The 27,622-nt window shown below is 41.7% G+C and overlaps 2 protein-coding genes across 5 annotated transcripts in view; both read right to left on the bottom strand.

Moving 5' to 3' along the window:
* Window positions 1–931: 931 nt before the first annotated feature.
* urm1 (ubiquitin related modifier 1) lies at window positions 932–10,786 on the bottom strand. Of its 2 annotated transcripts, none has more exons than XM_076079866.1 (5): window positions 10,731–10,786; window positions 9,306–9,376; window positions 4,279–4,402; window positions 2,482–2,530; window positions 932–1,826 (listed from the first exon to the last, which is right to left on the bottom strand). In XM_076079866.1, the coding sequence occupies exons 1-5, from the start codon at window positions 10,763–10,765 to the stop codon at window positions 1,758–1,760; spliced, it is 348 nt and encodes a 115-aa protein (XP_075935981.1). In that variant the 5' UTR covers window positions 10,766–10,786; the 3' UTR covers window positions 932–1,757. The 2 variants fall into 2 exon arrangements, with proteins under 2 accessions (XP_075935981.1, XP_075935982.1); XM_076079867.1 differs by having other exon boundaries at window positions 4,279–4,360.
* A 3,879-nt stretch (window positions 10,787–14,665) lies between these two features.
* The window catches only part of sh2d3ca (SH2 domain containing 3Ca), a 46,443-nt gene continuing 33,486 nt past the window's right edge, over window positions 14,666–27,622 (bottom strand). For 2 of the 3 annotated variants that reach the window (XM_076079681.1, XM_076079682.1), the window contains 11 exons: window positions 26,399–26,527; window positions 24,058–24,207; window positions 22,537–22,814; window positions 21,388–21,515; window positions 20,909–21,284; window positions 19,550–19,679; window positions 19,278–19,393; window positions 18,836–19,007; window positions 18,632–18,743; window positions 18,322–18,528; window positions 14,666–16,948 (listed from right to left, as the gene is read on the bottom strand). In XM_076079681.1, coding sequence (XP_075935796.1) covers window positions 16,773–16,948; window positions 18,322–18,528; window positions 18,632–18,743; window positions 18,836–19,007; window positions 19,278–19,393; window positions 19,550–19,679; window positions 20,909–21,284; window positions 21,388–21,515; window positions 22,537–22,814; window positions 24,058–24,207; window positions 26,399–26,527 — 1,974 coding nt within the window. In that variant the 3' untranslated portion in view covers window positions 14,666–16,772. Of the gene's footprint in view, window positions 16,949–18,321; window positions 18,529–18,631; window positions 18,744–18,835; window positions 19,008–19,277; window positions 19,394–19,549; window positions 19,680–20,908; window positions 21,285–21,387; window positions 21,516–22,324; window positions 22,403–22,536; window positions 22,815–24,057; window positions 24,208–26,398; window positions 26,528–27,622 lie in introns of all 3 variants that reach the window. The other variant, XM_076079683.1, reaches the window with a different exon arrangement.

Raw genomic sequence — 27,622 nt, 5'->3', positions numbered from 1 at the left:
TCAAGTTATTATGTTTAAGCATTAATAGATGCAATAAAATAAAAATGTTTAAAGATTTAAAATCTACAACAGCCCACCTTTGACGTTGTGAATATTTGGTTCAAAAACGTAACGTGGTGACCTATGAGAGGCCATATACACATGCAGAACCTTTTGATCACCCCCCCCACACACACACACTCAGTTTCCTCAGTATCCCAGGCTTGCACTCGCTGACACAGTGCTACACTTTCTCCTCTCTCTCACCCCCTCGCAGCCTCATTAGCATTTCCTTTCTGCCGGCCTTTATCGGCCGGTTTCCCGTTGCAAATCGGACTCCACAGCCGAGAAAAGGTTTTAGGTCGCCCCGGGCGTTCAGGGGAGGGCAGCCCGGGGGCTAGACCTCGACCTCCCGCAGTGGTCCTGTACACCCCACCCACCACCACCACACACACACATTCTCTCTCTCTCTTATGCATATTCCAGCTGGGTGGGGCTGTAGGACGGTAAAATCTCCCACAAGTCTCGTCTAATCAGCCTAAAACTGCAGTGTGATCACAGAGTCGGGCTTAAATCGATCAGATATAGGCTACCAGCAGGAATAATCGAAGCGTGATGTAAAATCCTAATTGAGAAAAACGTTTGGACAGGCCTCCGCGTGCTGTACAGGGTGCTGTGGATCTTTGCGGTCAAGATTGTACTTTGGCATCGAGAGAGATGCTGTAGTTCATTCAGTGCAGAAACACATGATGTGGTTTGGGGGAATTTTAAATGAATAACCTTTATATACAATAATCATAACATAGACAGCTAACAGTAGAAATTCAATCGGAATTAAATGTTCATAATGTATAATTAATGCTTATTTCACCACTGTGCTTACAACTGGAAATAGTCGCTCCTTTGTAGTAAATTAGTATTTTGAAAATGAATTACAGAAGTCCGAACTCAATTTCTTTTACAAAAAAACCGTTTAATCTTTTTTTCATTATGTGAGGAAAAATATAACAATTGGAAGATTAAAGTATATTTTAAGAAAAATTACATCACATCGGTCCAAAAAACCCATAACAATAACACTTTATTTTAACCCCTGCTATTAGCATTTCTATGCATTATATAACACACTATAATGTACTTGTAAACATTTTAAGAACATTTTTGTTCCTTATTTGTCAACAACTGTAACCCCATGTGAAGCATCCATAACTCGCTTATGGGGTGTAAATAGATGTTATTGTAAAACAGATTTTAAAAACGTCTTCATAGGAGAAATGATCAATGTTGACAAATGAAAAAAACACCAAAAATGTCCTTATGAAGATATTGTTAAATGTTTGTATACTGACTGCTTATATTTTATATTCCTGAAGGTCATTGGAGACTAAGAAAAGGTCTTTTTGTCTTTCATGCTGGAATTGAGGATGCAGGGAGGTGAAGTTTTAAACACCAAAGGCAGGTATTTGCACTCGCACCTGTGAGTCGGCCAGTACGACCAGAGATTCATACACCTGTCCAGTTTTGATTTTAAAAAAGCAGAATTCCCGTCTCACAGTTTCCACATTTTTCTTGGTAATCGTCTCTGAATTTCCACTTATTCCTGTGGACCAAACATCGATCCCGGTCGATGATCCCGGTCAGACAATCCTGACACATCCACAGCGACCAATGGGGTGGTGTGTTGTTGAGATGTGGGGGGGGGGAGTGAAGAGTGCAGAGGATGTGGAGAAAAGGCTGTTACAGAGAAGGATATGTTGCGTGTATTCATCGTTCATTTGCTATCCTCCATGAAGAGTGGAAATAAACACAACGTTGTCTTGGTCCTGTAGTTGGTAGTCCAGCTCCCCCTGAGGTTTACAAAACACACGACACATTCAATACTCACACATCTCTACAAGTCAAAGCAGAAATGTCTGTCTTCGCTAATACAAATGTGCGTATTGCTCCCGTGCTCCCACTGGGGTCCAATCAATGACAAACTTTTCATTTCATTTACATCCTGTGTTGCGTCCTGTTATTGAATCAATGGATTGAAATTGAAGCGTTCGCTCTGTGTGTGTGCGTGTAAATATGTGTTCAGATACGAGACCCCAAGGACGAACCTGTCTTGCAGCTGCTTTCACGTTACATGAAACATTGACTCAGAAAATGAGCAGTATCAGTATCAGTGAGGCTATAACCTGCCCCCCCACACACACACAGTCCTGAATTAAATGCTAGGGATCTATGCACGGAGACATCATCTCCAGTCATTTAACACTGTAATGGAAACATCGGTCAACATAGGCTAAAAGAGCTTAAAATAAAAAATATTGCATGTTTTTACAAGCTACTGGAAACACACACACACACACACACACACACACACACACACACACACACACACACACACACACACACACACACACACACACACACACACACACACACACACACACACACACACACACACACTATCTCTCTCTCCACCATCTGACAGTGAACATGGCTCCCAGAGCTCACCATTAGCTCCCAGTCTGCATCATTGATAAGCACCAGTATCCCAGGTCTCCTGTGGGAAAACACACCGTTTTGAGTCAGACACATTTCCCAAAGGTATACACACACACGCAACCACACGTATATATGTGTGCAAAAAATATATACCGGGAGAGCAGAATGCCTCCATAGATGCACATAAAAAAAAAAACCCAAAGAAAAAAAGCCCGATCTGCATCCAATAAAAACGAATTAAAGTTGTTTTGAAATAGAATTAAATTAAGGAAAGAAGCACTACAACAACGATTTTAATCATGTTAAACAAAATAGACATAGCTTCCTCTATTTAATGGTCAGGACATTTTTATATTCATATTTAAAAACAAAAGAAATATGTATTATTACTTATTCAATTTGTACTAATTATTACACTTACAGCTAAGACTCTAACTTTTTGGGGTTAGTCTTTTCTTTGCAAGCAAAGCCTGTTATTCAGTCGTAATCAAAGTCAAAAATAACAGTAAAAGATAATTGATGACACCTAAAAGTGTGGAACTGAAAAAAATATTTTTATTCTTAATATTTTTCAGGAGCAAAATGTAGCCCAGAGGAAATAGTCAACACTTCACAGTATGAAATTAATAGACAACCAGTATTCAGTTTGAGAACTCACACTGGTATATTTATGATAATACATCTAACAGTATCTGTGACTGCACGTGTGTTATGTCCATGTTACAGCCCATATATAAGATCATAAACAAGCACTTTGGGGTTATTCTCATTAATGCTATGCACATTGAAACTGCTCTGATCTGCAAATATGCATAAAGCACATGTATTAGCAATCACAAACTCAGAAAATTGTTTTACGGCTAACAAGGGCTGAGTAAAATAGTAGAGAACGTGGGGGGAAACAAACTGTCACTGACAATTAATGGCGGCCCAAAAATAACGTACAGATGAAGCCTAAAAAAAAAATCCCCACCCTTCAGAAGAGGATAATGGGGGTAAGGGGACAAACACCTCTGGGTGCAGTCTCCTTCACAGAAGTTGGTGTATTTAATTTCTGAACGCCACAGAGGAAACTATTTAGGTATTGTGGGTGGGGAGATAATGCCTCTGTCCACCTTGATGCTCTATGACGTCAATGAGAAAGGGCAATGTGAGAGGAACCTGTGAGTACAAACATGCGGCAAGAACACACAAACAACAGGGCTGCTGTGAGAAGGAACAAAATAATTAAAGATAAAGATAGTCAACTAATCACACACAGATTGTTTTCATTTTTAAAAGATAATGAAGAAACACCTTGATGATGTGTGCGCTTTCAACATGAAATACACACACACATCAAATGTACACGGTTTATAGGTAGGCCAGCTATTTCTCCAGTCATTGCTTAGGTGGTGCTATAAATAGTCCTGCACAAAGGCAGCTGTAAAAGTCAGCCAGTCCTATCAGGCTGCTGTGAGCCCTGGACCCACAACACACATTCACACACACACACACACACACACACACATGTGCACACACACACACTTGCACACAGGTAATCATCTTATTGAAACCCATAACCTGAAGGCTAGACAGTTTTTTCCTCGAGGATTTCAGCAGTTTTGAACTGCAGGAAAAAAAAAATGCTTCACAATCTACTTTCATTTGCATCATTTCACATGTTCTAATAGAGCTGTTGTGACCAAATGTTACAGTCACATTTGGCAGTACATTTATTTTGTTGCTGTGATGCATAACGTATCATTTCAGGTCATATTGTTGTACACAGATCCAAGTGTGTGTCAAGTGCACGCACACACTCACACAGAGTCTCCCTGGACAAAGAGCTCGGGCCGTTCCTTCAGCAGGTTCCGTTGGATCCAGACCAGCAGCTGCTTCACGTCCCCTAAAAAAAACACACACACACACACACACACACACACAAAGCCCATAGACAGACAGACAACAGAGGCCACAGGTCAGGGGTTAAGGGTCAAGGTGCACGGTTCCAGCCCCCTGGTCGATGTGACGCGACAGAAGCACCAGGCGGGACGAGGCTGTGTATGTATGTGTGTGTGTGCGTCTGTGTGTATGTATATTTATGAGTGTATGTGTATGTTTGGGGGGGGGGGGGTTCTGGAAATGGGGGGATGGTTGACTGATGTCAATGGCCAAGAGCGACATTGTTCACCTTGGCTGGAAAGAAATTAAATGAATGATTTGTGTGTCTAAATCTAGACACGACTGGACAGATTAGAAATCAAAAAACACCCACAGCTCACAGCTCGACATTTTCAAAAGGTTAAAATGAAGGAAAACAAAATTGAAATATTAAGTCAGACATTTTCCAAAAGCATCTACTTCTTTAAAAAATATATAAATGCAATAATATTCCTCTGCAGCATCACACTTGTAGTGAAGTTTTTTCAACGCAGGACAAATAAAATAATCCGAAAAGCCGATATCAGAATGATAATTTTCTTTGTTTGATTGGAACATTAAATTCTCGCCTGAGATTGGATATCAGCCAATGCTTGATGAGTCTATGAGTCTGACCTCTCGAACAATCAGATTGACCTCGTCTCAACAATAGGCTGAGCCTCACTCAGACCGACTGACAGAAAGCCACAAAGGCGACGACAATGAGAGGTTTTAGGATAAATCCCCGCAAAACTACCAACAATGAATATATTAGAGTAATGGCTGTCGTTCGCATCAAGATTCAAGGTGGTCTGAGAGCTTTTGAGTGTGTGTGTGTTAGTGCTTGGTGTGTTTCTTTAAAGAAATGTAAGGAAACATTGTAACATTATGGACACAAACACACTAAATCTAATATTTTCTTGTGACCATTTCCTGTTTTCGAGTGTGTATGATCACAGCTGTCTTCTCGATGTACACGACGCCTCGCGATAACACTTGAGAACAGCACTGCAATTTCTGGTAGCCGTATCACACACACTCACACACACACACACACACACACACACACACCATCAAAATGAACAGTATCGGCCTCCTTGACCAGTTTACACAGGAAGGAAAAAGAACAGACGAGAGGTATGGAAATATACGAGGAGAGAGTAAATAAACAGAAGAGAGAGAGAGAGAGATTACAAGAGAGGAAAATAAAACAAGCGCGGCAGCAGATGGAGCAGATACGAGGGTAAGAGGACGACAGCGAGTCGTCCCAAAGCCAGGTGGAAGGAGAGCGCCGAGGCCGTAGCAGGTAGGAGCCGAGTCACACGGGGATCCAGGATCAGCCGGATCAAAGGCAGAGCTAATATCACAAAACTACATGAAATACATTCAGGTACATTCACAGGTGTAGCCAAATTTGGATTTTTTTTTGTTTACTTTCAATAAATGATTATGTTAGATATAAAATGCAGGCATACATTTAGTGCACATCTAAACTCACTGAGACATTCTGGTGCCTGAAACCCACCAACATACCTGCTTCTTCAGATTATGAAATTATTAAACCACATATCTAAAGAAAATGTCTCTACTGTGGAGGAGTCGTCTTTTAAAGTTCAAGGTTTCATTTATTCAGCCATAAAACAACAGCAATTGCAGCGCTTGCTGATAAAGGGTTTTAATACAAATAACCACAAGATGTAATCAAATGAAATACAAACGAAGAAAAACGTAAAAAACGCATAAAATAAATATCAAAAGGCCCACTGAAGCATTTGGCTTGTGACAAATATATTTATAGAGACACCTGCCTGGTCACTGATGAGGGCAACTCCCTGTGTGGATGATATGTGATGTATAAGGTGTGTGTGTGTGTGTGTGTGTGTGTGTGTGTGTGTGAGAGTGTGTGTGTGTGTGTGTGTGTGTGAGTGGTGCTCAGGTTAATTGCAGTGCTTTCAGCCAGCTCAGTAGTATAATGATAGTGCTAGTTTTCTACGGTTCCAGGCCTCCATATAAAAAAAGACAACTACTTCTCCCTGCAGCGCACACGCACACGCACACACACACACACACACACACACACACACACACACACACACGCACACACACACACACACACACACACCAGAGTAGGCAGTGAATATTGACCTGCACCTCTGCGGGGCTAAAAACAGAACTAATCACTACAGCAGTCATAACTCCTTCTTTGTGGTGACTCCTTTTTTTGCTCCCTCTCTGCTTTTAACCATTGGTAATTTTTCTCCACCATTACCCCTTATTCGCTCTTTCATCCCCTCGCCCATTTACTTTTTGATTTGCTCTCTCTCTCTCTCTCTCTCCCTCTCTCTCTCTCGTAAAACCTGCTCTCCTCCTCTCTCTCTCCTTCATCTGTTTCCATCTTTAGCCTGTATTTCTATTTCCGTCCCTCGACACACACAAGCAAACATGTTAAAAGTTGCACACATAGACAATAGATAGGTTGTCTTAGCTCAATACACGGATCAATAATAATTCAGACATCTGTTTTATAACAAACAGTCATCACGGCGATGCTCTTTTGATGGCTTTCTGGTAAAAGGTTACACATAGGGCAACCAATTCACCTCACGTTTTAAAAATGGAGGACAATGTAAAGGAATAAGGAGTTAAGAGAGGTTAAAGGAAAGAACAATGACGTGGAGCGACTGGGAGGTGAAGGTTTTTGAAAGCGCTCTGCGGTCCAGGTAGAGGGAGGGGGAAGAAAACGAGGGAACAAACAGACAAGAGAGGGAAAATGCGTCACAGGCTCCTGAAGCATCTTGGGATAGCTGCGTTGCGTGGGTAGAGAGGAGACAGGGAGGGAGGGAAAGGGCGCCATTTTGACGCCGATTCAAAACCGTGGTCGCTTTTCTTTTGTGCATGCAGTCCCCCCCCTTCTTCTTTTCTGTCTTTGTGCGATTATGACTGTGATGTGAGGGGGGATGAGCTATCCATCTTTCTGCTGATGCGAGGGGCAAAAACTGTGTGATCCTTAGACCACAGGGGTTTTGGTGTGTGTGTGTGTGTGTGTGGGAGAGAGAGAGTTAGAGAGAGAGAGAGAAAGAGAGAGAGAGAGAGAGAGAGAGAGAGAGAGTGTGGGGGTGGGGTCTTTCAGTTGAGGGTCATCAATCACCGGCTGGGGTCAAAGAGAAATACGAAGGATTCAGAACCAATTATATCTGCCTTCACCCCTTCTGTACTAACACACACACACACACACACACACACTGTTGTGTGGGGCAAAATTAGTTCGGAGAGACATTTTCAGGATCAGCAAACCTGCCAGACACACAACCAGTTCAGACCTAAGATCATAATGAGCAAAATACGTCCAGGAAAGGTTATGTCTGTGCTCCTGTGAAGCTGAAATTATGAACTGTGCACAACATGGTGAAACCTCACACACACACACACACACACACAGGTCCGCTGGTGCAGCAAGGTCATATCTGGCTGACATTCCCTGTTCTGGTCAACTTTTGTCTTTTTGTTGTCGTGGTAACATCAGCGCCATGGATGAACACCCTTTGTTTCGTTAAATACCAAAGACACATATTTCTCTCATTTGTTCCCTCTCTCTGTAACACACACACACACACACACGCACGCACGCACGCACGCACACACACACACACACACACACACACACACACACACACACACACACACACACACACACACACACACACACACACACACACACACACACACACACACACACACACACACACACACACACACACACACACACACACACACACACACACTTCAACCTCTAGGCAACTTCCATTCACTTGCCTCCTCATTTCCTCAGTGACCCGGGTCCTGAGCAGGGTTTGGGAAATAAAGTCGGGCTGTGGGCCGGTTGTCCCTCGACTCCTTCATGTGAGCTAGTGACCCATATTGGAAGGAGCCCGAATCCCACAGCAAAATAAAATCTAATCAATTTGGATCCTGAGGTAGGAAAGTTTTTATGAACTGAGAAACACGCCCGCCAAGTCAGCCAAAATGATCTTGATCAAAAAAAAAAAAGAAAAAAGAAAAAGCTGTCACCCTATACTGTCACTTTTGCAACCAACAGAAAAACATAGACTTCCCCTTTTTGCCCCCTTTCCTACCTCCATTCACATACACACAAACATCTGCATTAACAGTGGGCAACATTCACAAGTGAAAGGATCCATTCATGAGGATGGAAGCAAAGAGAGAGAGAGAGAGAGAGAGAAGGGAAAGCAACAGGAGGATCATGGAAGAAGTTGTGTGCAAAGGGAAAGATGCTATATATGGTTTGTTGACATTGGTTTTAATATACTAGTCACGAATCACAACATATGTCCCCATCTTCCCTCAACAAATACTAATATAAATTAATTTCCATATTGTTCATATATCAATGACAGAGGTGTCAAAGAAAATGATGCATCTCAAAAGACTTCCTGGTTAAAGGTTAAATAAATAACATGTCTGGCCATTATGAAGTAAAAAGAATTGTTTTCTTATAATTAAAAAAAAAAATGTTTTATGTGAAATCAGGACCACACTGAGGGCTTCGCATTTTTATGTGACCTCTCTTTAAATGGCCGCTAAACATTTCCAAACTTTAAGTAACCGACCTAAAAGCCTCACTGAGGTGTACTAGATCACAAACCAAAGAATCCTGCACACCAGCACACCAGGTAAAGGACAGAGATGTCATTAATTAAGGATTGCTCCTCAAACCATCCAAACTGCCAGGAAGCCATTGGCTTCCATTGATTTTTAATATATTATGTGAGTCAACTTGGCGAGGCTGTAAACCTGTAAATATGTAATTCATCACACTGAAACCTCATATCTAATTCTAATTTAGTTCATTTATCATCAACGTCACGCAGCTAAAAACAATGAGGCTCTCATTCGGACATGGTGATACTCACAAGGTTCGGATTGGCTCGGAAGAGTCACATGATGTTCCTTCACGCCATTAAAAAGCAGCTCCGCTCCACCACTAGACAAAAAAAAAAAAACAAGAGTCAGATAGGCTAATTAAGTGTGTGTGTATGTGGTGTTTAAATACTCTACACAGGACAAACATGTCATGAGGTCTGCTAAGCTGAGAGTAAACATATGGTTGTCTTTTGCTGTTTAATACAGGTGTAACACACCTTTACAGATAAAGAACACACATTGAAGCGATCAAACAGGTTGCAGGATTAAACTCATTCATCCCCTGGTTTTCAAAGACAAATGTTCTGTATGCCAAGTGTGTCTCAGTGAGGAAACTCTGGGCATTAAAAGAACCGTAGCCGCAAAATGTTGATGATAAAAAAAAAGAGTGCAAGTGATCGACAGTGTGTATGATTTGTTTGGTGCTTTCACAGGCACAGATCTGACACACTTGTCCATATGACTTACTGGGATGCAAGCACTTTGAAGAGATGGTAATTTTGGAAAATAATGACAAAGTCCTAAAATCGTTTTTATTCCCACATTCGTCACATCGCATGCTTGTTATTAGACAATGTCACATTTTTGCATGGTCGTCTGACCTGTGGTTCACCAGCTAAGACCTTCCTATCAATTACTGTAACATGTCAGCTCCTGTCTAGCTAACAATAGGGAGCTATGAGACCTCTAAAATATATATATATATATATATATATATATATATATATATATACACACAACATTGATTTTAATTTTTCTATTCTTAAATTACATATAGCATGACAGTGTACTTTATACTTATCCCCACTCATGTACTGAAGTCTGTTGCTGTCATATTTATTGTTTTATTGAGAAGTCTAAAGTAAGGCAATACTCACAATAGTAACACGTAATAGTAATTTAAACCCAAAGTCCTCACTTTAGTGAAGCAGGTCTGACTTGAGGCTAAGCTCTATATGTTGATTGGTGCTGCTTTTCCTTTTGTTTTGCAGCTCATTCAAGCTTGTGCTCAGAAACTCTTGGCATGTTTTGAAAGGCAGACTTCTGCACATCTGGCTGAGCTGCAAGAGGAACCACGAGCCGACCGAGTGTGTGCTCGTGCGTCGTCCGAGTGTGTGCTCGTGCGTCGTGGTTGAGTGTGCGATAACGTCACGGACACAACTTCTCTCTATTCCTGTCAATTTACAGAGAAAACGCGGCTCCACGATGGTGAATATTTCATAAACAAGCTCAAAACTAGCAGGCAGCTAACTTAGCTGTTACACTGATGTGAGGTCTTGTTTGAGTAAGCGAAGGCTGACGATGCATAAATAAACGGATACAAAGCTCCTCCAGCCGCTTGTTTCCGCAAAACTGCTCACAGAACAACAAAACTGGAGTACGACATTATCATAAAGAGTTTTATATTCGCCTACCCAAACTCCAGGTGAATCGCTACGGGCGCTGCCATATTGTCGGCACATGCAGGAAGTAGTGGAGAGGGTAAGCCGGAAGTGACGTTTGGATGCAATTTTTCATTACAAAAGAATACATTAATGTTTAATCGACATCAAAACACATTTTGGACATTTTTTATCAAGAACTGCATCAATATGGCAAAGCGATAAGAAACATTAAGAATAAGAAGGTAATTCAAACGATTTTTAAAAACAAATTTATATTTTTTATCATCTTTTTCTTTTTACTTTGTATATGTAACTCTGGTATGGACAGTTTTGTGTTTAAAAATTAATTGATATAATCAGCAAACTGAAAGCAATCTTATAATATTTTTAGAAAATAATATTATTTTGTAAAAAGACATATTGTTATTAAATTGATATTGTCCACCTCTTTCTTTCTTCGCGTGACCATATTTAAGGGCAGTATTGCTAAAGCATATTTTACAAGGTGTATGATTTATATGATTCACAATGAAAGAACAGATAATTGTTTCTTTCTTTTTAGTTACAACATTTAAATTTTTACACTTTCAGTTATACACCTGCCTTTTTGAACTTGAACATGTATGGAATTTGGACTGAGTTTTGTTCTGATGTTAAGTGTTGCTCCTTAGAACTCCAGAATTCAACATTGTAAAAAGGCTACAAACTCCTTTATCCCAAGGCAAGGAAAGTATATTTGTATGGCAGATTTCACACACAAAGGAAATTCAATGCGCTTTACATAATGCATTAAAAACATTTTTTAAAGAATGAATAAAAACAACATGGACATGTTAAAATGCAAATTAAAGAATAGAAACCTTTTAAAGGAAATTAAAATGTCAAGAACAGAGACATAAATACAGGATAGGATTTGAATCTAACTACAGTATAATGCTGCTTCTCCGTGTTTAGTTTGCACTCTGGGAACAGTAAGCATCTCTGTAACTGATTCTGTGTGACGGTGCCCCCATTTATGAACTGGTATTCCCTTGAACTTAATGTTAATTTAGAAAATCATTATATTGGAAAGTCATTAGTATGCAGCACTCTCTCTCACATGCCTTGTGCATGTCTGCATGTATTTGCATTGTGTATGTCAATATGAAAGTGTGCAGAGGCCTGACATGAGTGTGCGAATGCACATCTGTCTCTCTCTGTCCCTCTCTCCCTCCTCGCATGCATCCTCAATCATACCGGTGACAGTTCCAGTCCCAGTATGCAGGGCCGGGAGGAGGAGGTGGGGGGGGGGGGGGGTCGGTCAGAAGGTTTGAATTGCAAATCCGCTGCCTTCTGTTGGCGTCCAAGCCTTAGCAGGCCCTTCCCTGTCCTCATTCATGTGTTAATGAGGAGTCAGTGCAGGGGCAGATAGACAGATCGACCAGGGGCCTGGCAGGGGTGAGGGAGGAGTGAGGGGATGGTGGGGAGGCAGGCAGGAAAAGCAAGGGGGTCCTCTGATGCTGGAGGCCGCAGTGGAAGTTTTGAAAGATGATGAAGACATGATATGCGCCATTTGTGGCTGCAGCCTCTCGTCCTGGGATGAGGAGCATACAGTCATGGGGTGAGCTCAGAGCGGGACAAAGAGGCAGAAGGTGGGGTGTGGGTGGGATCGTTATGGCTGTAAAGTTCACGAGCTATCCAGGAATGATCACACCATCACTGGGTGTCACGTCACATTTGCTGAGCTGCCTTGAGGTGCACGTACAGCGTTGGATAGTACGCGGTGCTTCTTTTGTACTCTGATGGACTTCTTGTGCTTTATCCATCTCAGTATGAAGTGACCAAAAAGATACATTACATGTATTTGATAAGTGTACACAAAAAATTGCTGTTCTTTTGTTTAATACAATTTGTTTTATTAGATTTGAAATGAAGAAGATTTTGAGATATTTCAATATTTTGAATTCAGTTGAAGATGATGTGAAACACCTGTTAACCTAACCTTAGCGGACATGGTCATATCCACTATGCTGTGTTTGTAAAACTGGAATACACAACACCCTGTTCAAAGGATATGCTGATATTCATATGCACATTAAATAAAATGCATCTCAAAAAACGTGATTCACTACCTGATTCATGATGTCCAACAGTTTTTATTAGATTACTGTTAATCAGACTGGTAATTAATTCTGTGAAGGAGCCGAGTTAACCTCTGGCATGACAAATACTATGTTTTTTTCCTCATTATTTTGTTGGCGGTCTCCAATATCCCACCCACACTTCGGCCATCTTCATCTCAGCCTCTCAAACTCAAAGTTGGATGTGATTTGAGACATTTCTTGAAATTAAGAAACGTTCCATATCTTCCTGCAGATGAACGTCAAAAGTCAACGCTACGCTGCCAGGCACCAGCTATAGAGCAGCCAGGGTCACACATGATCAGATGACAATGACCCGCACAATGGATTAGCTATAAAAGGACTGGGGGGAGAGATTAGGGGTGAATTGATGACGGTTGGCTGGCTGGCTGGTTGGCTGGCTGGCTGGCTGGCTGGCCCGGGAGATCTTGGGTCTGTTTCAATAAGGAACATAAAGAGCTGAAATTAACATGTACCATGATACCAAGCAGAGAGAATCCTCTTACAGATTACATCCATAACATGTTACGCCTATGGAACTGTATGGGAAGGGGAGACAAAGAGCAGAGCGAATGATCATTTTCTATTGTAGCAGATTATGTGGCATCCTATTCTGTTCTGTTTGATTTTATTGTACTTTCTGTTCTACATTATAACTTTGTTAATGTCACAAATTCAGTAATTCTACTTTCTTTTTTTTCCCAGGAAATCTTTCACCCCCCCCCCCCCCCCGTATAGCAGCTGCCAGGCCCCACTACTGCCTCCTTCATGGAGGGAGTAAGCAGCAAGAGCAGCAGCAGTTTTCCTGCAACATCTGTGTTGTGGCACACACACACACACACGTTTACAAAAAGCACACGTTGAGACAAAAACAAATGTGTGCACACATACAGACACGCGCTCACACGTGCATGGATACACACACACACACACACACACACACACGCACAGTCCATCTGTCTTTGTCTCCCTCCCACTGCCACCACCATGGGTCTGTCTGCAAAACAATGTGTGATGCTTTGCACATCACACATGCTCACTTCATGCGGTGCATTTTCAGTTAAACATGAGATACATTGCAGATTTAAATGCGTATGAACATTAACAGAGGAGTTAAAGTGCCCAGGAGGGTGCAGGATCCAAGAAACTAGTGGACTAACAAAGATGTTGTCGTCTACCTGAGGAGGACCCAGCCACCTGAACTGGACCAGGAACCAGGATGTTCATAACTAGGGATAACTGTGTGTAAGAGAAGGGTCAGCTTGGGTTTGATAGTGATATGGGGCCTCCTATTGGTTACTTATGTGCATTGCAAGCAAAGCCAAAACCTTTTATAACATCAATTCTAAGTTGTTGCCAAGTATCTTAATTGGAATTCAGTGGTGGTGTCTTTTCTACCACAACAAGAATATGTATAGAGAGAAACCCTTTGTGTTTTTATAGTTTCAATGTTACTGGCTATTATCTATATATTTCTTATTTTTTCTTATTATTTTAGTTTTCTAATAATTATTGTCAACAAATCTCATAAAAAGACTAAATCAAATGTTTTTTGTCAGTCTCTCAATACATTCTAACTTCCCCGGGCTTTCATTCGTAAATATGTTCATGCCATCAGGTGCAACAGTGTAGCTCATTGATGCGTTTCTTATAGTTTTTGGACAATAATTGAGGTCCAAGTCACAGAGAAATAAGCTGTATCAGACTTTAAAGGAATCACTTAATTGTTGGTTTAGGTCTTTTCATGGGATTTGATGATTATGAGAAATATATAGGATAACCAGACAAAACAATACCAGTAAAACGATTTGATTTGGGGATTTTTTTCTGAATAAAACTAAACTCTTTCACACAAGCAATTATTTTATTTGAAAAACAGTGAATTGCTTTATACAGTTCGTAAAAAAAAAAAAATCGTGAGATCAGTCCTGAAACATTTCTCGTCTTTTTGCTTTTCACGTTCATCTCACGCAATCCTGTTATAAAAAAACAAACAGGAGTATCCACACGTGGTCAGAGCATTCCTGTACAACATTCAACAGAGGACAAATAAAAACATATCGCATCTATCATCACCTTTTCATCATCTGCGTTATCAGATATCAAACCCAAACCTGTAGATTTCATATCTAATATTATTGGTATCAAACATTGGTCTCAAAACACACAATACATGTGTTTTTTTGTATATAGGCCGTCCTGTTATATTGTATTACAATTAATGATTCAGTGTTTTGATAACTAAAGAACGCCCCCTGTTGGACCACAGTGGGAACTGGCACATGGCTCCTCACCTCAAGATCTGATACAGGCTCAGACTAGAAAGCAGGACAATCAAACACCCAGCAAAGAATCTCTGATATGCAACTATCAGGCAGAAGGGTATTTTTTAGAAGTATTTCTGATTGATTGATATCTGATATGACTTTGGTTCATATCAGAGAGAGCAAATGATATATGTTTTAAGTTGATGTGGGGGGCAAAAAAGGTGAATTTTGTGAATGGGTGTGTGTACCTCAGGGGTCTCAGCCCTTGGATGAAATGACTGAATAGCTCGGAGATGTCGGCTCCAGCCCTCTCAGGCCCACATGCTGATAATGCAGGAATGATTTAACACTGAACAGTCATCCACAACAACATCCCATAGCAATAAAAGGATTAGCTCTATTGCTGAAACACAAACTCAAAACATACAACCAAAAGACATTCCCTGCAGCAGGGCTGTGGTCCATGTGTCCTTATTTGCCTCAGTTTGGGAACCTCTTTTATCCTTCATTGGTTTTCAAACTGGAAAAAGTCAGTTTGGTATCAATTTGGATATTTTACAAACCTGAAAGATCGTCACGGTTATTATCATCTGCATATTTCACAAGTTTGACACATCGTTATATTTGAATTAGTAGTTTAGAGCAACATTCTACTCTGTATAACATTTGTGGCTGCATGCACCAACCATTTCAATTATTTCTGCAACTTAAATGGAAACATGTTTTAATAAGTGAAACATTGCTTGAACTAAATGAGTATACATCCCATTTTTCCTCTGTCTTAGTGCCGCTTTGAGCTAAATTATGTGCACAAGAAACACAATATCAAATGTATTAGTCAAACAGCTACAACAGAGGGAAGTTGCTCTGTCCTCTTAACATTATTAACAACTCGCAAAGCCCTCATATTGAAGTTGCTGCATTACTTCTGCAAATGTTTCATTTCTGACACATTTATTAATGCATGCCCGATACATTTTTAATGGGACATCTTGATACATAATTAATAAGGTTTTATGAATATGGTTCCCTCAGAATAAGCTCTGGCAGATTCTCATGAGTTTGGTGAAGCAACGTCCATGATGCTCAAATATCCTTTGATCATAACAAATAAATAAGACAAAAAAAAAAAATACATGAAACTAATGACATAAAAAAAAATGAAGGAATGTAAACAAACATACGCAGGCGCACAGACACACTCTCACTCACAGAGACAAAACATCTTTATATGAGCTATGCAAGTTATTGTTAGCATTCCTGCTACAGTGTGTGACAGCAGTTGTTTGAAACAAGAGCGTCTGTTTTATTGGAGCAAAGCCAAACTCTGCAGCTCTGTCTGGCCCTCGGGAGGCACCGTACACATGTCACTGTTTGTACCATGCAGAGGAGCGGGTCACCCTCCTCCCCCATCTTCTTCAGCTTGAGGAAGTCCACAGGGAGGCACAGAAAGAGAAGTGAACATTGAGTGCAACACGTGTTATAAGTGAGGCCCTCTTTTCTGTTTTGCTCACTGCACATGCTCTGTTAGCTGCTTCTTCTTCTTCATTCACCCCACCCCCCCCTCAGTGTTCTCGCTGGACTCTTCCACATCATCCTTTACGATGCAAAACTAGACCATAGCACAATGAGTGGTGTGTGCAGATGGGGGGGTGTTTTGGAGATGTCGGTTGGTGGGGCAGGTGCTATAGCTCGCTTTGGCGCACAGGAGGCTCTAGCTTGTGCGAGAGAGCGGTGAGAACCTTGTCGAACTTCTCGTAGCGCTCCGATTGGCTGCCCTCAGAGCCGCGGCTGCCCCACAGCAGACGCATCTGAAACTCTGTCTGGAAGATCTCGTGTATTTCCGCTCGCTCCTGGAATCCTGGAGAGGAGAGGAGTTTATGAGTTACTATTTGTAGATGACATTTTGTTTGTAATAATCAATCAACAGAAAACTAAAAAAGTTGATTAATAATCAAGATTGTGGAGCAGATTTTTTCGACCACTACTTTAGTGTCTGTTCTTCCATTTATAATGGGAAAAAATATTCTGACATTTTTATTAAAAGCACTCAAAATGTGACAGAATATAAGCATATCAATAATACTGTAACAAAAACGAACAAAAAAATTGAAACTGAAAATAAGAAAAATTCCAAATGCATCTTGGAATGTAAGTAAATTAATTGAAAGAAAAACTATTTAGATGTAGATAGCAATGAACAAAATAGTGCTGAAAATCTATCATCATTCTGTGTGACAAAATAATCTCAACTTTAAGGTTCACTAACTTTTTCAACCACATCACGTGACCTTTATCAGCAATTGTTTCCCATATATATGACCACTTATTATCTCGTGCCCACTCCAGATCAAGGGATGACATCTGGAGCCAGTTCCACTTGTTGATGAGATGAGGCCGAAACATTATTCTGTCACACATACGGCTCCCAGGGTAAACAATGAATATCCATGCTGACATGCTCAATTAAATTAATGAATTACCCTTTAGATGAACTAAAAATAGCTAAAAACATCTTGAGCTGAACCCGTTTTGACAACTGTATGACGTAAGCGTCTTAACTTCGGCTCATAGAAATATTGATGAGGGGAGCAGACTGAGGTCAGGCTGATCGATGGCGAGATATAACAGGAAGCTGAGATGTGAGCAGATAGCTATTGACACACTGTTCAATAATGCAGTAATGGCCTCAAACTGAGAATCATTGGGGAGGTGTTAGGGGTCAATACAGTTAACATAGTAACCACACACAATCATTAAATCAAATCAGTGAAACTGAACACACTCATTATCAACAGCAATGCGTTAACAACATGAGATGTAACACAATGCCGGAGAAAATGGTTTCTTTTCATAATTTCTTAAGGTCGGTGTGGATGAAATAATTAACAATGTTGACTATTAATGAGCGTAAACCAAAGAGTATTAGGAGTAAAGGGCTGAAGAGAAAATATACTTTTATTAAAGCCATGCTGGCACTTCTTTGAAGCTGAACTTAAGCACTTGAGCACTTTGAGTTAAATACTAACATCAGCATGCCAACATGGTCACAATGACAATGCTAACATGCTGTTGCTAGTAGGTATAATGTCTACATTGTATCACTAAAATAATTAGGATTCATCGCCTGGGAGCCAACATGCCACCGACCAACAGACCGACATTGCCATACATGGCTAAAACAACGCAGATGCTGTCTCAGGTCACACTTCCAGAGACTGCCCTTGGCCTTACCCTGCATTTTGGTCTCAGTGTTGGTTCCGTAGATCGCCCCGTGATGTGCGATGGTACGCGCTGCCTCTAGGTGGTACATGACCACATCTACTCCCACCTCTGCACTCTCCCAGGGCTCCAGGGCCTCCCCGACCGCCATGCCCCGCTCCAGTAAGGACAGGACGGGGATGATGTGGGGGAAGGAAGTGCTGGCGACGGCATTTGACTCTGTGATCACAGGAGAGTTTTCAGTTGAGAGTTGTAAATAAATACACACTTTTGCACAATGAAAAAAGCAAACGCATACCAACCATTTAAACTAGGGTCTCACCTTTGCCATCGTTCATATTCTTCATGAAAGGTTTTAGCTTCTTCTCATATAGAATGGCGCCCTCTGTGTGTCTCTGGCGTAAAGTCACCCACGTCTGCTCCAGGCGGGAAATCTGTGGCCACGAATGACACAACAAGAAAATGTTTTAATGCAAACCTTTGAAGATGAACGACGGTGACTTTTATCTGTCTTTATATCTCTTACCTGTGGCAGCTCAAGGGCTCTCATCACTGCAGCAAAGCCAAACATGTTGCCCAGGTTGCTTTTCAACTCTGCTGCCAATTGGATGGTCTTGTGGAGCAGTGCCGCCCTCTCCTCTGTGCTTCCCGTGCAGCCCAGCAGGTCCACTGCCATCATGATAGACATGGTGTAGAACCTGAGAAAAAGAAGAGCGTGCTATTGAATAAAATGAGTCATTAAAAGTTAATTACTGCTGCTGATAGGGAAGCAACGGGTGCCGAGTCATTTTGAAAGCCAGAAATTCACATTGTGGTAGACAGTAGTGTGTTACAAGACGAGAAGAGAAGAGAGGAGAGGAGATGGAGGGTAAGAACAGAAGAGTACAGCTAATCAATAGAGGAATTAATGAAGGAGTTAGTGAGTGATGTATAAAGGAAGACAGTGGGAAAGCAAAGCGTGTTTGTACCTCTCCAGTAGGTCAAGTCTTAGCTGGTGTCCATGCGGTAGTGTCAGTAACTCCAACCCCGAGGACACTCCCATCATCCTTTGCATCTCTGAGGTTACACCTAATATTCTCGCCACCTGTCCAAGAGTTAAAAAAAAAAAGAAAGACATTTGCTGTTTGTGCATTGGCTGTATGTGAGTATGCAAGTCAGCATGTGTGAATGCGGGCTTTTGTATGCATGTGTGCGTGCATGTGAACTGCATACATTTATATGCATGTGTTTTTGTGCATACCGTGCAGTCCGCCATGGTGATGTGTTTAGCCGCGGTCCTTGCATCCACCTCAGCCAGCAGCTCTTTGACTTTCTTCAGCACCGACATCTCCAGAGGCTTATTCTCAGCTGGCATAAGGCAAGACTCGTACCTGCAAGACAAGAGTGTTGTTAAGATCAACATAATGTTTTTTTTTTTTTTAAACCTGGCAGGCTCATCCAGTGGTCTGGTTCAAAGAAGAGTTATGACTTTAAGTTGATCATGTAGCAATAAGAACCAAGTTACTAACAAATAGTAGCCATCCAACCCTCTGCTATGGATATGTAGGGCCTCTAGACATCAACAAACTGGACTAATACATCAGCAAGCCAAACTAAATACACAGTATATATTTTAAACCAAACGACACTGAACACTACATCAAACATTAGTGACATTGTGCCGGTCACAGGCACACACTGGTGCCTCAATCACAAATTGCCTTTACTACTAATTTCCCCACTAGTGTCAACAACGCTGACAATAATCCCCACGCGCCAACATTTCACAGGGGACCCTTATGTGTCCAAAGCTGCTGCCTGCTCCATCGCTGCCGCCGACTCAGTGTACCCGACCATTTTCCTGTGACAAGCCTCATCTACCGTGTCCTCCCTTGGCACCGTAAGCCCAATAAAACACAGTGTCTCTGACCACAGCACAAAGTCTGACCTCAGGCTAATTCCCACAGGATTATTTGCTGTTCACTCAAGTATTTTTTTTCCAGTCTCTGCTCACTCATAGCTGTACTCCACTATTTTTGCCCTCAATGACAAAATGTCAGCAGGTACGCTAACCCTTAAACAAACCAACTTAAATGAATCCTGCTGTAGTGATGAGCTCTAACTGTGTGTACGTTTAGCCTTAGCAACTTGACAATGAAACTTGATCACTGTAATTCAACTGTTCTCCATCAGTGTCACTTTTCTCTCAAAGAGAAGAATAAAACAAGAACGATTCATGCAGGAGTGACTCCCACCGTTATAGTGAAGTATAGTGCATATAAAATAGTAAGCTGTTGTGTCCTTTTTTAGCAACATTCTAAATGTACCGTTTTGCATATTGAGCTTATTGAGCCACCCACAATGTATTTGAAAGTATGTTTTGGACAGTTTGAACACCCTATCAGCCAATTTCTTTGTATTCTACTTCCCATCTATTGTCAAAGTGCGAAATAGTGCTAAGACTCACTCACTCCCTCACTCAACTCCTGCCTTTGTGTTGTAAATCCCTTTGATAAAGTACTTCAAATCAAATTAAAAGAGAGGTTGGGTATTCTTTGGAAACACCCTAAGGTGCGAGTTTGGAAGCCTAATGCTGTGTGTGTTTGTACTGTACGTGTACCTGGATGGCCTGAACGAGGACGCTGTCTCCACCTGTGGGGCGCTGAACATCCCCTCCTCTCCTTCCACCCTCGCTCCGTCCTCCCTCCCTTCTTCCACTCGCAATCGCTCCACGTAGCTCTTACTCGGGGGTTTAGGGGGCCCAGCGGGGCAAGGTCTGAGGTCACAGTAGCTCCCTGCCGTTTCTGAGGAATGCGATTGGTAGCCGGGATGATGGGCGGGCGTGCAGTGCGCCGAGTGAGAGGTATGCGCGGGATGCTCTGGAGGGTTGCTACTGGCTGAGGGGCTGAGCTGAGGGTCGCTGGAACGACGCATCTGGGGGGAGGGCGGGACGACAGCCAGGGCCCTCCCGCTTGAGTGGGCTCTCTGCCTGGTGACTGAAGAAAGAGAGAAGAGTGTCACTATCTCTCATGGAGACTTTGTTTGTGAATGTGAGTGAGAGAGCTTTTATTTATGTATCTGTGTGTCTCTGGCACTTACTAGCACTATATGCAGGAGACAGTGGGCTTTCCCCAACAGGTGACAAGGTGCAGCGATACTCCTGAATCTGGTCCATGCTCATCGCACAGTTCCGCATCGCGTCTTTATGGTGGTGGATTGTCGACGGGCTGCAAACACAGCATTTTTAGAAGTTTTAAAATCTTTGGGTATGGATTTAACATCCGTCACGGCACTAAAGGGAACCTCACACAGCAGTGCAGTTCAGGGGGGGGGGGGTCACAATTATCAGTTCCAGATGAGAGGAATGGTGTCGATACAGATTTAGGGTGAGAGAAGTGGGAGACACTTTAGCTGGTGCATTATTCTACTTCATGACACACTCATGTGTTATTCAGGAATTAAAATCATTTTAGGACCTTAAAGCAGGAGCAGAGAATGCAGCAGTGTGGCTTCTTTAGAAGAGATTAACTGCAAAATTTGATTATTTAACTAATGTAAGGTTAAGGTGCATTATCACTTTTTTGAGTGCATTAACTCTGGAAAATATTTTCAACAATCATGCACAAATATTTGTACACACATCTTTGCCTTCTGGAGCCCAGTGAGTCATTAGCATTGGTTTTGTTCCATTCTTTAAAAGCTTGCTCAACTCCTTTCCATACTCCCAATGAGGCTAACGTGTACTTCTACTGTGCACACACTGTACAAACATATTGCTCTGCTCCTTCTTTGTAGATTCAAGTTTCAAAAAGCCTTGTTCTGTTTGAAACTTGAACGATCCTAGTGCAGAAGTGGCCAAGCGAACAAGTCATTTTGCAACTTCACTCTGGGGACACGAAGAGGACTTGATGCTCGTCACTAGGGGAGGTGCTAACGGTGTTTGTGAAGTGAGGGGAATTGAGGAACGTGTGAGGGAAGTGCACTAGTTTGGTGCTCAAACACAACACTAGTGTCAACACATACACACTCAGACAACCTGCAGCTGGGCACAGGTTCCGGCTCTGGTTCTGGTGGTGCCACTGGTGTCTTAACTGGACTGGGACTGTCTGAGTCACTGATCATGTATGTAACATAAAGCAAGAATGAAATATCATGAAGACTGCAAAAAAGAACTGCCAGGGTTTTATAATTGCCTGCTTAGTTGTTGCATCTCTGCCACTAAAAAAAACGCAACCACCCCCGGCTCACCTGTGAGGTATCATCTTCTCCGTCGTCAGCCCATCAGTCATGGTGACGCTCCGTCTCTTGATGTACGCTCCCCTCTGACTGGATGGTGAGTAGGCGGAGCTTTGCTTGCTGCAGGCCAGAGCGAAGGTGGCCTCCAGGTAGCGCAGAGGGAGCGTCCTGCTCACCGGACAGTAGATGTGGACACCGCTGGACTGGGAGACCGGCTTGCGCTGGCCAATGTAAAACCGCACAAGCTCCTGGACCGAGTCGAAGCTGTCGGACTCCAACACATACTGCACCTGAGGAGGAAGAGATGGTAGAATTTAATATGGCAGCTTTGTTTGTTTGATTTGTTACGATTTTGGTATTTTCTCTTGTACCACTCCGGGAAGGGAGCCTACCCTCAAGATTTCTTTAAGAATGGAGCACAAAATGCTCCTGTTCCTCTTAAATTCTATCATTTCTACAGTGCTTCAGACCAGTTTACACACTGCAGGAGTATCTAAATGAAACATAAATCAGTGGGCAGGGTGGGAATTGAGAGGCAGACAGAGAAGCAAGAGTTGGAACAACAGGTCAACGTGGCACACCTGCACCAAATTAGCCTGTAACGACTTCCATCATTACGGGCAACGGGAGAAAGTAGGCCTCGTCAAATGGGGGATACATCTTGAGTTGCCAAACACAGGTGTAAATAATAACCCTAAAAAAGTCATTACATTTCGGTATGATGGGTGGAACACGCGGAGGAGTTCATGCAGCAACACTCATGTCTATAAAGGCCAGTAAGACTAGTCAAGACTGAATACCTCAGTAAACATTTTGACAGGTCAAACACAGGTGTGACTAATAGCATTATTAATGGCTGTTCCAATGCCAGGGCTCTGGTTTTGTGCGTGCTGACTCACCAGCAAAGCACTGGCTGAAACACCTTAATGGAACAGAGCCACCGTTAATGTTATTAGTTGCTGCTTCCAACCAGAGGGGACTGTGCGTTCAAATACTTCTACGGCCATACTATTTAAGATGCCAGTAAAAGGTTTAGTATGTCCCAATGCACACTATGTCAACAATACCAGGATGTCCTACTGCATCTGGTCGCATTTTGCAGTATGCAAGCCAGCATGCTTTTGTGGCTATTCTGACCCACAATCCTCTGCACAGATGAAGATCGACAGAGCCGCCGAGAGAGCACAGACTGACGACAGCTCATTGACTGAACCCTCAGTGACCGATGACAGAGCATTCAATGTTCAAGGCACAATGTTACGACGAAGCAGTATGTCCCAATTGTATGCATTCTGCATTCAACGGAAGGTACTTTGTAAGGGCAGCTGCAGTACGTACTTAAAGTTAAAAGAAAAAACATGCAATGTTGATGACGGTTTGATTATTTGATATTTTGGCATTAAATAAACAGACACCAACACTAGATTCATCTCCATTGTCTTTTCTACCTACAGAACATGAGGTAAAAGGCATCTAGTTGTTAAGAAATGATGAGTGCTGAAACAGACAGCCAATAAAATATTGAATACACACCTTGGTCTCATTGGATTTGACCAGGACTTTGCTGATCTTGAAGTGCAGCACCTCATTGTCCCATCGACAGGTCAGCACGTAGTCACCCACGCTGGTCAGAGAGTCACGCACGAGGAAATCCCCATTACGTACAACCAGAGTCTCTGACACCTAGACAGAGAAAAAAACAAAAACATGTATATGATTGAAAGTTAGTAAAAACAACACCGGCTCCAATCTTAAAAAGCTGGAAGCTAACTTGGCTCACTGAGCCACAGCATGTGTGTGAATATTTTGTTTCTGGCACGATTGTTGAATAATTGAATTTATAAAATCATGATTATTTATAACAATGCCTTAGGACTGCCGTTTCTCTGAACAAACACAACTATCTCTCTTCCTGCCAAAAAATGTCTTTGCTATGCACAGTTTGAATCGGCAACGATGGATGAAATACCAGCGACAATGGCTGGAGTGATTTTCTGAGGATAGCAATATTGTAGAAATGTAAATGAAAGTTATTTTCAATGTATTGACAAAACATGCAACCCCTGAAAAAGCAAGCTCCCATTCATGTCAAATGTAGCAGCTTCGGGCTGTATATCTTGCCGATACCAAACACTGCAATGTGTCTCTGGTGTCAGTGAGAGGAGATCGCAAATATTGACGTTGTCGTAGTCATGTAGGAAAAGAGAAACATATTTCAAACTGAGTGGTGTTCCCTTTCAAATTACGCGCATAGAGACGAATGATGAAGGCTGAAGGTGTGACACGTTCATATTACTCTACACGGGAAACAAGGCATGAAATATGCAATGCAGCGCAGCACAAGGTAAACAGTGCTTCAGAGACCAGCAGGAGGCAGTATATACAAAGATCAAAAGCTCCAACCAAGCACAGGATCCTTTTATCTCCACCATACCTAAACATAATTCTGTTGTGGAAGGTTTTAGTCGCTTTTTTAATCTGATAACTCACTGCATTCAAGAATACGTCATGTTTTACACTGTCGGTTTGGAACAAAATATATAAAAAATATATAAAAAGGAAAGCCACATTGGTGCATACACTTAATGCCTTGTGCACTACAAGAAGTCTTCACTTTAAAAGGAAGAAGAACGAGAAGGAAGAAAAGGAGCAGGAAGGATGGACTGGATGTACAGCACCAGCCACGTGTGTGAAGTCTCATCTCTAAGTATTGTTTTGGTACCCAGAGGGCTCAGGGGTTTCCCCAAGTTTCCACTGGAGCAAACCATGAATAAATGAATATTTTATGTAAATTAAAAGAGGAAAGACTCACAGATGGCTGATTTGAATCTGTGTTTATGTGTATGTGTATGTGTGTGTGTGAGAGTGAGACCGAGAGCAGAGGTTGATCGAGAGACAGAGGCTGCGTCTATGAACGAGTACCCTCCACATGTGCTTGCCATGTGTGTGCGTGTGCATTTCTGTGTGTGGGTGGGTGCAGGTCTGTTGTGTGTATCTGCGTCTCAGTCACCAGCTGTGACACTCAACAGCGTACATCGGCGACACACACAGCTGTCTGTTTGGCAGGAGTTTCCCCTCCTTCTGAACGCTAAAGCAATTTTTACTGAGCTGTGACAGATGATGGGATTCAGTAATCGGTGTCATTCTGTGTGTAAAGCATTTAAACTGTGCTTTCAATGCCAGAGACTTTGGCCAAGTAATCACTCAACTAATACTATTGGTTGACAGGCACATCAACCCACACATAAATACTATTGTGTTTGTACTTTTATCTCATGTCTTTTTGAAATACATCATGAAATGTGGGAAATAAAAACAAATACATCTCCATTCATGATCTACTTCACTGCCACCGGGACTAAGAGAGTGTGACATGACGTTTAACAGACTAGTGACTAATTAAGTTTATTGTTATTTGGTTATTTAGTATGAAAGTTTAGTCATATAGTGGAAACACATTGCAACTAACGGTTATTTTTTATCTGTAGATCACTTTTTCAATTAATTGTATAGCTTCAAAAAGCTATATATATATATATATATATATATATATATATATATATATATATATATATATGGCTTATATATATATATATATATATATATATATGGCTTATATATATATATATATATATATATGGCTCCATAGGGCTGCCTGCATGTGTGTGTGTTTGTGTGTATGTAGGCTACTCATGTGCTGGGCCGTAATGTGCACAGGAAGGGCATTACCTCAACGGTTTATTGCCTTGGATGTAATATCTGTGTTCCCATCTGTTCTCAAACATCCATTCAGGACTCCCAGTGTAAAGACTAATTCCATGTTCTCTGCTGTGCATGCGTACAGTTTCCACAGTGTACTTCAGCGTGTGGTTACCTCTCTGGGTATGTGTCCATGGTACCAGCCATGGCTCCTGATGTCAGCAGCACTCAGTTTCAGCTCCTCCTCCAGCTCCTTACGAAGTTTCTCAGGAGGAGATTCCAGCAGGTACTTCTCCTTAGAGAACTGCGTGGAACAAACACAAGAGGACAACGCGACATCAGTGGGAGTCAGTTTACACAAGGGACCCTTCACAAGTTGCCCTTCAGTGGATTCATGTGTAAATGACCACCGATCAGTCTATAGACAACTTATTTATTCAGGTACATCCCATAGGAGTTTAGGATCTCATTTTTCAAGAGGGACTTGTAGAAAATAAATAGATTTATAAAAATAAATAGATTTACATCATTTGGAATTTACAATACAAAAATAAATATAGATCAGCTACAATATTGCAATACGGGTGTACCTTTTTTAGATACAGCAGATAGTCGTTGACACAAATACACAGAAAAAAACACACCTGTGCTACAGAAGGCAACACAGCAGGGAAGCAACACTGTGTACCACCTCACCCTCACACACACACACACACACACACACCAATCCAATCGACCCTGACCTGATTACTAAGAGGCAGAAATTGTCATGAGTACACTCTTATTGTTCTCATGTACAGTGGAGACCTAGCTTTAGCTTTTGAGTGTGGTCACTCAGGATGGCTTATAACAATGCCAGATACACAGACACACACAGCAATGTGTATCTGGCATTATTACACACAAACAAACGGATTAGATTTCACATTTCAAAGCTTCATCTTTCTGTTTGCACGAAAAAAACGTCACAGGGGTGAAATCTGGGTTGTTAAACATGAAAATAAATTCCAATGAATACTTTCATGATTATTTAAATACAACTAATCTTCAAGCTACGCGTGTATGCGATAATAAAGCATTTGAGCTTCTTAGGTGATATTGACACCAGCATTGTTTGAATTCACAAACAAACTGTGCACAACAGATGTATAAATAAATGAATGCATTACAATAAAATGTTTGAAGATTGCATATGATCTACTCAGGAACTATTTGAGTGGGTATGGAAAGAAAAACATGAAATCCCACACTGGGACCTTGATGTAACGTGACAACACCATATCAACCGATGATTGTGGAAGGATTGGGTTCAGAGAGATGATCTTAGATGAGGCAAACAGGGGACACGCAAACAAAAAACTCACACAAATAACCTCAAAACCAAACGGATAGAAATCCA

Source organism: Anarhichas minor, unplaced genomic scaffold (assembly GCF_050575085.1).
Source record: "Anarhichas minor isolate MPS153535 unplaced genomic scaffold, ASM5057508v1 ptg000073l, whole genome shotgun sequence".
Classification (NCBI taxonomy): Eukaryota; Metazoa; Chordata; class Actinopteri; order Perciformes; family Anarhichadidae; genus Anarhichas; species Anarhichas minor.
This window is presented reverse-complemented; position numbering and strand designations above follow the sequence as displayed.

Coding starts and splice junctions, on each gene's coding strand:
- urm1 (XM_076079866.1), bottom strand. CDS start 10,765: ATGGCAGCGCCCGTAGCGATTCACCTGGAGTTTGG. Junction 9,377..10,730: donor GCGATTCACCTGGAGTTTGG/GTAGGCGAATAT, acceptor TTTTTTGTCTAG/TGGTGGAGCGGAGCTGCTTT. Junction 4,403..9,305: donor TCCGAGCCAATCCGAACCTT/GTGAGTATCACC, acceptor GTCTGTCTATGG/GCTTTGTGTGTGTGTGTGTG.